We start from the raw sequence: 10178 nt of genomic DNA on the forward strand, positions 1-10178 counted from the left end.
GCCCATGTCTCATTGTTGCATAGCAACTATATTCGGGTCACGTGCATACACACGTGACCAATGCTCCTGTATTTAAGCTCTGGCTCTCCGTGCCACACCTCCTTTTCTCTCTTGATCTATCTTACTTATTATTATGACAATACAACAACAATGTTTTATTGTAACACTCATCGCTTCAAAGAATCTTGTCCCAATGTTCGTCTGACCAACTAACGTGTTCTTGTGCCCAATCGAGTCTCTTCTTTCTATACTCATCTGAAAGCGGGGGTTTCCTTCGTGAGACGCGTCGTGCATATCCCTCTTTCTTAAATGCTGTCCGGGTATCTCTCTCTCCACAATCAAGGCCTAGGATACTAGGAATATCTATCCAAGGGATCTCCCGATTCTCTCGAGAGGCTGATACCCATTCAATTAGCCTCTTCCTTTGTGGGGTAGTCAGGAATGCTCTCCGGCCATTCTTTTGCTTTTAAGGCGTAAAGCGGTTTACAAGAGCATAGCGTATTTGGCGTGAAGTAAGGCCTGTTTGTAAGGCAATTTGAGACACTGTAAAATCCGCATCATTAAAAAGAATTTGAACTCGTAATCTTTTATCACGTGTAAGCTCGTGCGTTCAGCAGACTTTCTTTAGTATAGCCGATTGCCTTATCTGGAACACCATTTAGAAGCACCTAAGCCCCCAAAATATTAAGCACCTCCTGCGCATTCTTCTTCAACTCCGCCCATTCCTGATGCATAAAATCCGCATAAATCTCCGGATTCTCCATAATCTGACCCTCAATCGCCACCAAAACATCCACCAAACTCCCCAGCTTCCCACTAACATCCTGCACCATCGCCTGCCACGTCGCCGACCCCCCATCAATCACTTTCCCACTATCCTCAAAACCCCTGAGCTCATTAATCGTATTGTTTATGGCGTCTAAGGTGGCGTTGAGTCTGTTACGGATATTGCTCTTCTCGTTCTCCTCGTAGATAAGGACGGAAGCCGGGCCGGCGAGGTAGATGTACCAGGGGACGCTGATGTGGTTCATGTCGCTGTCTGCTTTGGCTCTCTCAACGTCAATTTGGGAAGCGTTGGTGTTGACGCGGACTTCCATTTCCTGGGTGAAGCTGGTAGATGCACGGTTGAAGTCGACAAAATCGTTGTTCGCGCTCGTCGCTGAGGCCAAAGCAGCTTGGCAAGCTTTGAGAGCGGAGTCATGCAAAGCGGTGACCGGAGGGGTTATAGCCTTTGACAGTGTAGGATATTCCGTCGCCCACTCCACTGCGATTGCTGCAAAGTCAATGGTCTTTTGGAGCATCTCCTTGACTGCTGGTTTCACGTTGGCCAGCTGGGAGTTCAGAGATTCTGGAGTATTGGGTACTGTAGGCGCGAGATTGCTGATACTGTTGAAGGATTTGATTGAATCAGCCGAGAAACCGGGCCAGATAGAACTGGTTTTACTCAATGTCGGAATGTCGAACCACATCCCAGTTGACGCCAATGTGTGAGTATCTCTTGTAATAGCGGCTTGATGGACAACAGTAGCGTATTTCATCGTGGATTTGTAACCTTCGAAGTCTCCATTCGAGAGAAGTCCAGTAGCATGAGTGGCAACGTCGAAGAAATGGACGTGCAGATCGACATTATTGTCGAGAAGAGTGATGCTGATTGGGGTAGTGCCGTTTATGCGACTTGTAAGTGAATCAGAATACGCCACACCATTTCCCTGAGTACTAGCCAACTTCTTAGAAGCAACTGACCCGTTGACCATAGCCAGGGCAACAGGGGTAGTATGGGTTGAATTTGAGGGCGTGGCAGCATCTGCCATGAATGTTGGAGGAATGATCACACCTTGCCTGTGCAGAACATCGAGATATTTCTGACAAGCATCACTGATATCGGCCGAAATTTGTTGCGCCGAAATAATGGAGTCGGTGATAGCGAGAGTGCCTGCACCAATATACTCCATAGTCGCTTCGTCATCTGTCGCAATTTCCCCTGCGTCATCTGACAAGGTCCCCCAAAATGAGTTCAAATCGCCATAGAGTTGGTCCAAAGTTACAAAACTGTCTGTGACAGTCGACAGCTCCGAAATAGCTGTATTTGTGGTTCTGATTTGACTCTCTGTGTCGGCGATTTTCCCTGCCAGATCCCCCATCTGAACCCCTAGCGCTACCATGGCAACCAGACCACCTATAAAGAGGGCCCCAGCAAGGACGAAAAGGGCGGCCCCTGCGCCAGTAGCAAGTCCTGCAATTGCGACAATCATACCTAGATACAGAAAGTAATTAGCATCTCCCAACAAGAAAAAAGCTCACGTGCTGAGACGGGCCTGAGGTCGTAAGAGTAACTAACCTAGAAACATGCAAGCTACTGCACCCCAAAATGCGGCCTGCAACTTTGAAAGTGCTTCTTTCTGCGAGGATAGTTGTGCTTGCAAGCTAGCAAGTCTATCCCTCAAAAGCTGCGTCTGGATCAACAGCTGATTCTTGACATCATTGAGCTGTTTTGTCATGATACTGACAGCGACAGTCGACCCTCCAACAGACCTACTTAGAATTCCTGCCCATACTTGTGCATGGATACAAATCTCCTTTCCGGCGTGAAGGGCCTGGGCCTTCTGTCCGTCTGTGCTCGAGGTCGAATTGTAAATGTCCGCTTGTGCTTTCAATTGCCCTAAAAATACCTTATTGGTGTTGGCGAAAGCGAGTATCTTGCTTACCGCCGGGTAAACAGCTGCTTGGGTATCAAGGTATCGAGAGCGCAATGTACTGGTCAAGAGGTGCAGATCCAGAAGGACTCCAGGTGAAGCAACTCCAATATTGGTGACGCCGTCTTGCAAAATCCACCGTGTCCATTTCAACGTTGGGTCTTGATCCTCTTTATTGGTAGGCGGTGGCTCTACAATGCGCTTGTAGAGATATCCATCCGGTGCGACGCCAACGGGGCCGACATCAGTAGCAGTAAATTCGGTGAAGTGATCGACATGAATCTTTGTATCAGTGGTGTATGTTTGTGCAGTGAAATCTGGCGTAAGGTCCCAGGTATTATCCCCATCGTCGAGAGCGGTAATTTGGTTGTTCCAATAAGCCATACGAGTCCACTTTGGTGCTACTGTAGGAGAATCGGAACCCTGCCCTTTGAGATAGTTCAGTTGAACGAAAGTGTTGGTTGCCCCAAAAGAGTCCGAGGCCAGGACTTGTATGGTATCATCTTGGCCAAGGAGAACCACTTTGAAAGCAATGGCATTCTTGTCTGCGGAGAGGATTGCGAATGGTACGATGGATTTCAAATCCGGTGCGGGGAGACAGGCATCGCCAATTTTAGTCCATTCGTCGACAAACATTTTTGGCCAATGATCAACAGCGGACGAGAGTTGGGGATCTCGATCCGAACGGTGGGCTTTCTTCCATACAGCCGTGCCGACCGCTAGGTAGAAATCGCCGTTGAAGGGGAAGAAGTGAACTTGAGTCAGGTCGGATACCTTGGCATCGGTAGGGAGGGAACTGAACAATGCCCACGCATCGCTAAGACCCGATGGGGTTTTGCTGACAGAGGTGTCGATGTACATGATTTGATTGTCCTTTAGGCCGACGACCGGAACAGTGTTGAGTGTTGCGTTATACTTCTCGATGTAAGGTTTCGTCTGACCGGGCAAAAATATTAGCGACTGCTCAGATTATGATGGATATGAATAGGAGGGAAGCGAATGGGCCTAAAAGCTTACAAGTATAGAGTTGAAATTGTCGATAATAGGCCCGATAGAGTCAGCCATTTTCTGGAGAGAAGTCTCCTGGGTATTAAGGCCTTCTGCAGACATTGCTTTCAATACTTTATCGGCAGCAACCTTGGGATCTACTGTAGCTCGAACAGGTTGACTTTCTGCCCTCATGACAGATCGAAGCACGTGGAAACTATTGGTCTGAGGAGCATCGGATTTTTCCAATTGCAGTTGAGGTGGCGCGGGCTTCTCGTCAGGGACACTTCCTGGGGGTCGAAGTGAGGCAAGGGTACCGTCAACTGAGTTAATGACTCTCTGGAGGGTTTTCAAGGCCTGATTTCGTCAGACATATATCAAGAGGCAATCGAATCAGAGAAGCCCCCAAACCTTTGCTCTGGCAACCTTGCTTGCCGAGATTTCTGCAGACGTAGTACACTTATTGTCCTTCCGCTTGATGGCAGCATCTGTGAAGGACTTCACAGCGTGCGTAGCTTCGATACAATAGCTGATTGACTGCATCTTGACAGGGAACTGCTTTGATGAAAACCGCTTGAAAGGTTGTTAAATGTCAAAAGCAGAAATTCGATGAGGCTTCAGGGTCCTTTGATACGAAAGAGATAGTAGTGAGACTTTTTGATGTATGGGAGAAAGATAGAGATTCAACAAAGGAAATCACGCTACTTATACACAAATTCTACCCATCAACCTTCCAGACATGCTGGGGGATGGATATTGCCGTTTACACGTCGCACCTGCTAGATGATAACGGTGAGCTCGGGTCTGCAGAGTTGCATCATCCGCATTCTTCTCAGGTGGGAAGAATAGAGCATGCGTTGATCTGCTCGGTGTTGCCCAATGGACATTGCATTCCAATGAAAGAGGCTGGCTGACAGCACAAATCTTTGCAGCGTCGTACTTTGGGCTGAGAGATGAATGAATACGATGTGGGAGCTGGATGAAATTAAGAGTGAGCTGAGATTGAAGTCAGGACACGTCACTGCAGATTAGCTGTGGCACTTGCCAACGCTACTCTATCATAGGTTGCCTTCGCTCGTAGAAATACAGCTCATGCCAATTACAATTGAGAAGTTGTGCCAGGTGGGCGGCCTCCAAGCCACAACAGCAGAGTTACTGGCTGCAAGCGATGCCCGAGTCTATTTTTGGGGGGTAGAAGTGTAGCTGACAGAAGGGGAAGACATATTTAGTTTCCACAGGGCTGGCGTTGCCATTGTGTCTCAAACTTCAGCAGCGGGAATGTCCACAATCGTTGCCAGACATTGATGATAGTTGCCACTCTCGTCCCGTTCCGCATGAACGATTGAGTAAAGTGCCGCAGGCAATGAGGACCATTGAAAAGCGGGGTTGGAGAGCATGCCATTTGAAACTGCAGTTGCAGATGGCGTGACCTGTACTGGTGCATTAGAGCAAGTGGAACAACCGCCAGCCATTTATTCTTGAATCTGATGGCATATCGAAGAGAGCGGCTTGCATAAACGAGGCTGAAAATGCTGTGCCGATCCATGCAGTCACATGCTCGTTACCAAATAGCGCAAAGCACGCGAAAACTCACAGGACCAACCAGCCCAATGAAACGACTGATCTACATCCAGTTAAGCCCAGACGCGGTGAGCCATATGAACCCTTGAACCACTTGCCACTGGCGCTAAGTAAGTTTGGGGCGGGCCGTCTTTCGAGTCTTTCGAGTGGGAGTGCCAAGACGACGGCTTGAAAAGAGCTCGCAGCTTTCAGGTAGCCCTGCGAAGGTCCAGGTGTGCTTGTTAGCGCACCGGGCTGCATGGCTCAACAAGGCTTCCGCACTCGAGGTAAAGATTCCAAAACCTGAACGGCGGCACTCGTGCTTCCATATTGGCCTTACATGACTAAATCAGTCGCAGACGAAGACTGCAGGTATGGTTCGACGTTATCGTCTCCAATCCTGTGTTGCGCCAAAGCCCCCGTAGCTTTTTGTTTTCGTCTGCCACCCTCCTCGCCGCTATTTGAATTTCGGCTGATGCCTCAATGCCCTGGAGTTCGGATTGTCACACTCGAGCTTCGACTTCTTGAAGGAACTCTTTCCAACGGGCGCGCGACCTTCTCTAGCTATCTCGAATGCACGCAAGGTTTGCTTTCTCCTGTGGCATAGTTAGAATAGATCAGCATTGCTATGCTGACGAATAATGGCCAAGAGGGCTCAAAGCTTGACATCTTGGCAATAGGGGAACATATTGGAAAGTAATCGATTTATTAATGGAAAATCGATATATTAAAGGTTGACAGACTGCAGAATGACTAGATACAGAAGAGTGAGTTCTAGAAACAGAGGAAAAGTGTCCAAAGTAAGGGATTTATTCCCATTACCCTTCGGCGATACCGGTAATACCGAGCCCGCTTTCTCCAATACATTATTAATTAGCTAATAAATCAAAGGTAATCAAAATGACGATATACTAGTAAGCTTGGCAAGCTCGGCGAGTGACACATGACAAATGAGAGTGGAGAACCCTAAATTAGTGGTTGAACCTGGTGCTGGAAGGACTAGTAAGCTAGCTATGGTAGCGTATCAATTTCATTATTTCTGTAGCCTTAAAGCCGTCGATGGCCTTTGTACCTTGAAACTACTCTCCGGCACCAGGACCATTTATATTTAAATAATCCGCGAATATGAAACCGATATTGCAAGAGCAGGATCTAGGGGCACTAACGGGTACTGGAATATAGGGAGGGAGTTAGTCGGCAATTGGACAATTTCTTATAGCTCTAATAGCTAAGTATTAGTACTTGCAGCTATATATCTTGGTTTATTAGATATTAATATGGGAAAAGAACAAGATACTTACTTAATTCTAGTAGTAATTAAGGGCATAGTTAATCCATTCCGTATAAGTAATACAGGTCGTAATCTTAGTACAGGTCTCGTCAGGAGTAAAGTAATTATTAATATCTATATAAATTCCGTTTATATAATATTTCTTAAAGATAGATATTATATCCGAGTTTGCTTTATTCTAGTATAAGTTATATCTAGTAAAGTCTATATAAATACTGGAATTAAATACAAAAGCAGATATAGTACTATAGAAGGCAAATTAGAGTACAAGGATATAGAGCAGAATTATTCTAAATATCTTTAGAAGTTCTATATAAGAATCTGGATAAGAATTCGGGTCTGAAATTATCTCTTAGTTCAAGTATATAGTAATAGCTCTTGTATAATATAATACTAATATACTTCTCTAGCTACTAGTTTAGTAAGGAGATAAGCTTATTAAAGATATAATACCATGCCTTTATTATATGAGAGTATGTAGCCTATAGTCTTAAAGCAGGAACTTGGTTTTATACTAATCTATAATATATGTAATTACTTAATAATATTTAAAAGATAGGAGATTCTTAGACTTAATAAGAAAACAAGCTCTTTTTTATTACTATATTATTTTTCTTTTATATATCTTAAAATATAATTACTAAATTCGACCTTAGTCTCATACTAAGTTTCTTCTTCTTTTATTCTTAATATACTTAGATTAGGATATAAGCTATTTTATTTTCTCTATTAGATTACCTATTTATATTTCTTTATTAGAACTTCCGTTTTCCTAGAGAGCCTTTCCTTACTAAACTAGTACTAGCCTTTATTATTATAGATATTATATTAAAACATGCCTGGTTAATAGTAGGGCTATATAGTAGCTATAGTTTATATATATATATATTATAATAATAGAAAAATATTTCTAGAAATATATATAAAGTAAATATAAATAAGAAATAAAGATATTAAAGAAACTAAAATAAAGAAAAATAGAAAATATTAAGAAAAAAAGAAGTAATTTAATATTATTTATTAGATTTATTTAAAGCCTATTTCCGAAAAGAATCTAGTTCTTATATATAATATTAAATTAATAAATTAAGATAAGTTAAGAAATATAAAACTATTATATTACTAGTTTAGCCTATATAAAATAAAGTATATAAATTAATTAAAAAAATATTATATATTAAAAGAACTTAATAATACTATATTTTAAAGAATATATATCGGGAATTAACTTAAGTAATTTATTAAAAGAAATAAATTCTAGTATTTCCCTAAAAATAAAGTTAATAATAAATATATATCTATAAATAAATATTTTAAAATAAATATAGAACTAGAAAAAGAAGTAATTATAAAGTATTATAAGTAAAATAGTACTTAGGAAATTAAGAAAGCTACTAGTATTATTATATATATTCTAAAATTACTAAAATTAGAGAAAATAAAGTATATTTCCTTTATAGAAAACTAGAAAGAAATATCTAATAATAGAAGCTTTTTTTAATCTAGAATAAAACTTATTATTTTTAATTCTTTATATATCTTTTATTTTTTTTTTCTAATTATTATTTATAATCTTTAGAGAATATTATTATTAGATTATTATTCTGGAAATTAGATAAGCTTTATTATTATTTATTTCTTACTATTATCTAATTATTATTACTAGATATGTTCTATTCTATCTATTAATACAAGCGGTTTAGGAATCGGGCGCTATAATTAATTAATCGGCTCTCCGATTAATTAATCGGGACTTCTATTAATTAATTATAAATGAAATACGATTTGCAAGCCATAGTAGGTCCCGATTAATTAATCGGAGAGCCGATTGCCTAATCGGGTAATATTGAGGTTTCGGGAATAGTAAAAGCTTTACTATATATGCCTCCTACTATGTCTAGGCGCTCCTATAGCCACCCTAGCCCTTTTTGGTACCCTCTCCTCTACTTGATTATCTGATTCTCCTCCTTCTCTAGCTCCATTCTCACGTGCTTGCTCCTTAGCTACTCTCTTCTTTACTCTCTCAGATACTCTTCTAGCCTTCTGAACTAATATAATTAAACCATGATTATTCTTCTTTGCTACCGCTTTGGGAAGAGTAATTTTATCCCTCTTATGGGTTGTACTAGTAGTAGGTAAATCAGGATAAGTTAATTGGGAGGTGATTTTGTTAAGGGTACTATGCGGCCAGAGAGTAGTAAGCTCGCTATATTTAGTAGCTAGACGGTAGCCCTATTTTAATTAGCTTTTATTAAAAGTAAGGCTTATAAATTATATATCTTTGAAGTCTTTTCCAGAACTCTTACTGGAATCCTAGCCATTTCTATACTGAATCTGTATTGCTTTGGGATCTCGAGAGTTGCAATCTCTTAAATATTATATTTAAGAGCTTTAGAATTCGCTCTCTTTATTATATTCTCCTTCTGTTTTCTTATATACTCTGTAACCCTCTTAGTTAGTTTAGATAAAATCATCTCCTTAGCTGCTTCTTCTTAATCTGCTTCCTTATTAATGAATAAGCTATCCTCTCTATTCTTAGAACTACTATTCTTATTACTCTTAATCTCTCCCCCTCCCTCTATACCTCCCAGGGCTATATGTGTATAGCGAGCGCTCTCTTTGTAATCCAGGAAATCAGTAGGTGGCTTTCGTCTAAACCAGACCTCGTATAGTATATTTCCCTTAGGAAGGGCCCCTGTAGCTGTGGTATTAATTACCTATGCGATTAAAGGAAGTAACTATATCTATAATTGGATACTAGTATCCGCTTGTACGGCCCGTAGCCATTTCTTAAAGATTCGATTAGCTACCTTAATAGAGCCCTGAGATTGAGGGTAATAAGCTCGTCTGCGAATAATCTTTATTCCTCTTTTCTTGTAAATCTCAATTACTTTTCCCTTAAACTCCCTCTTATTATTATAGGCTAGAATAGAAATATATCTATTATTATTTAGCTATTTAATAAGCTCGTCCGCAGCTTCGTCTATAGTCTTAGCCTTAAGCCTACGGATCTAGACGAACTTGGAAAAGTGGTATTTCAATTGCCAGATCTATATATATTCTCTGTCCGGATCATACTATAATAGTATTAGTAATAATAATACTATAGTATTAATGAAGTGTGGATAAAAAGGTTCGGAATTTATGAAAATTGCAGGAATTGCGAAAATTATAGGAAAAGCTTAAAAATGTATGAAATATACGAAATACAGGAAATATAGGAAATACAGGAATATAGGAGTAAATTACATAACTTAAGGGACACTTATATGAAAATCCATTAAATCCAGAACTATATGCTCGCCAGAATAATAAGATTGGATAGGTGTAATCTCCTTATTATTCTTCTAAGTCTTTTCCTTATTATAGTAAGAATAGCGAGCACTTATCTAAGTATAGTTATTACGGGACGGGCTATACTAAATTCGTCTTATATACTTAAATGCAATATTAGGGGCTATTATATAGGTAATTAGTATAAAAATTAGTATATTTCAGGGGTATTTACCTATATATATTAATTTCTCATAAATAGTAGTCAAAATCTCAAAGGCATTATTATAGTAAAGAGTATAGCGAGCTGGAAGGATCTTATTACGGCAACTATTATAGTATTTCTTATAATATATCTGATTATCCTGAAGCTT

At 40.5% G+C, this 10178-nt stretch overlaps 2 protein-coding genes across 2 annotated transcripts; both read right to left on the reverse strand.

The window, feature by feature from the left end:
- Positions 1 to 641: 641 nt before the first annotated feature.
- On the reverse strand, positions 642 to 859 carry K444DRAFT_612799 (uncharacterized protein). Its single transcript, XM_024880211.1, has one exon. The coding sequence runs from the start codon at positions 831 to 833 to the stop codon at positions 669 to 671; it is 165 nt and encodes a 54-aa protein (XP_024737083.1). The 5' UTR covers positions 834 to 859; the 3' UTR covers positions 642 to 668.
- A 920-nt stretch (positions 860 to 1779) lies between these two features.
- On the reverse strand, positions 1780 to 3803 carry K444DRAFT_589351 (uncharacterized protein; the record flags this gene model as incomplete). The annotated part of the gene is made up of 3 exons (XM_024878102.1): positions 1780 to 2254; positions 2339 to 3629; positions 3711 to 3803. Coding segments are annotated over 3 exons (1857 nt in total), but the record flags the coding sequence as incomplete, so codon positions are not given.
- Positions 3804 to 10178: the final 6375 nt, after the last annotated feature.

The sequence above is a fragment of the Hyaloscypha bicolor genome (assembly GCF_002865645.1).
Source record: "Hyaloscypha bicolor E unplaced genomic scaffold K444scaffold_61, whole genome shotgun sequence".
Classification (NCBI taxonomy): domain Eukaryota; kingdom Fungi; phylum Ascomycota; class Leotiomycetes; order Helotiales; family Hyaloscyphaceae; genus Hyaloscypha; species Hyaloscypha bicolor.

Coding starts and splice junctions, on each gene's coding strand:
- K444DRAFT_612799 (XM_024880211.1), bottom strand. CDS start 833: ATGGTGCAGGATGTTAGTGGGAAGCTGGGGAGTTTGGTGGATGTTTTG.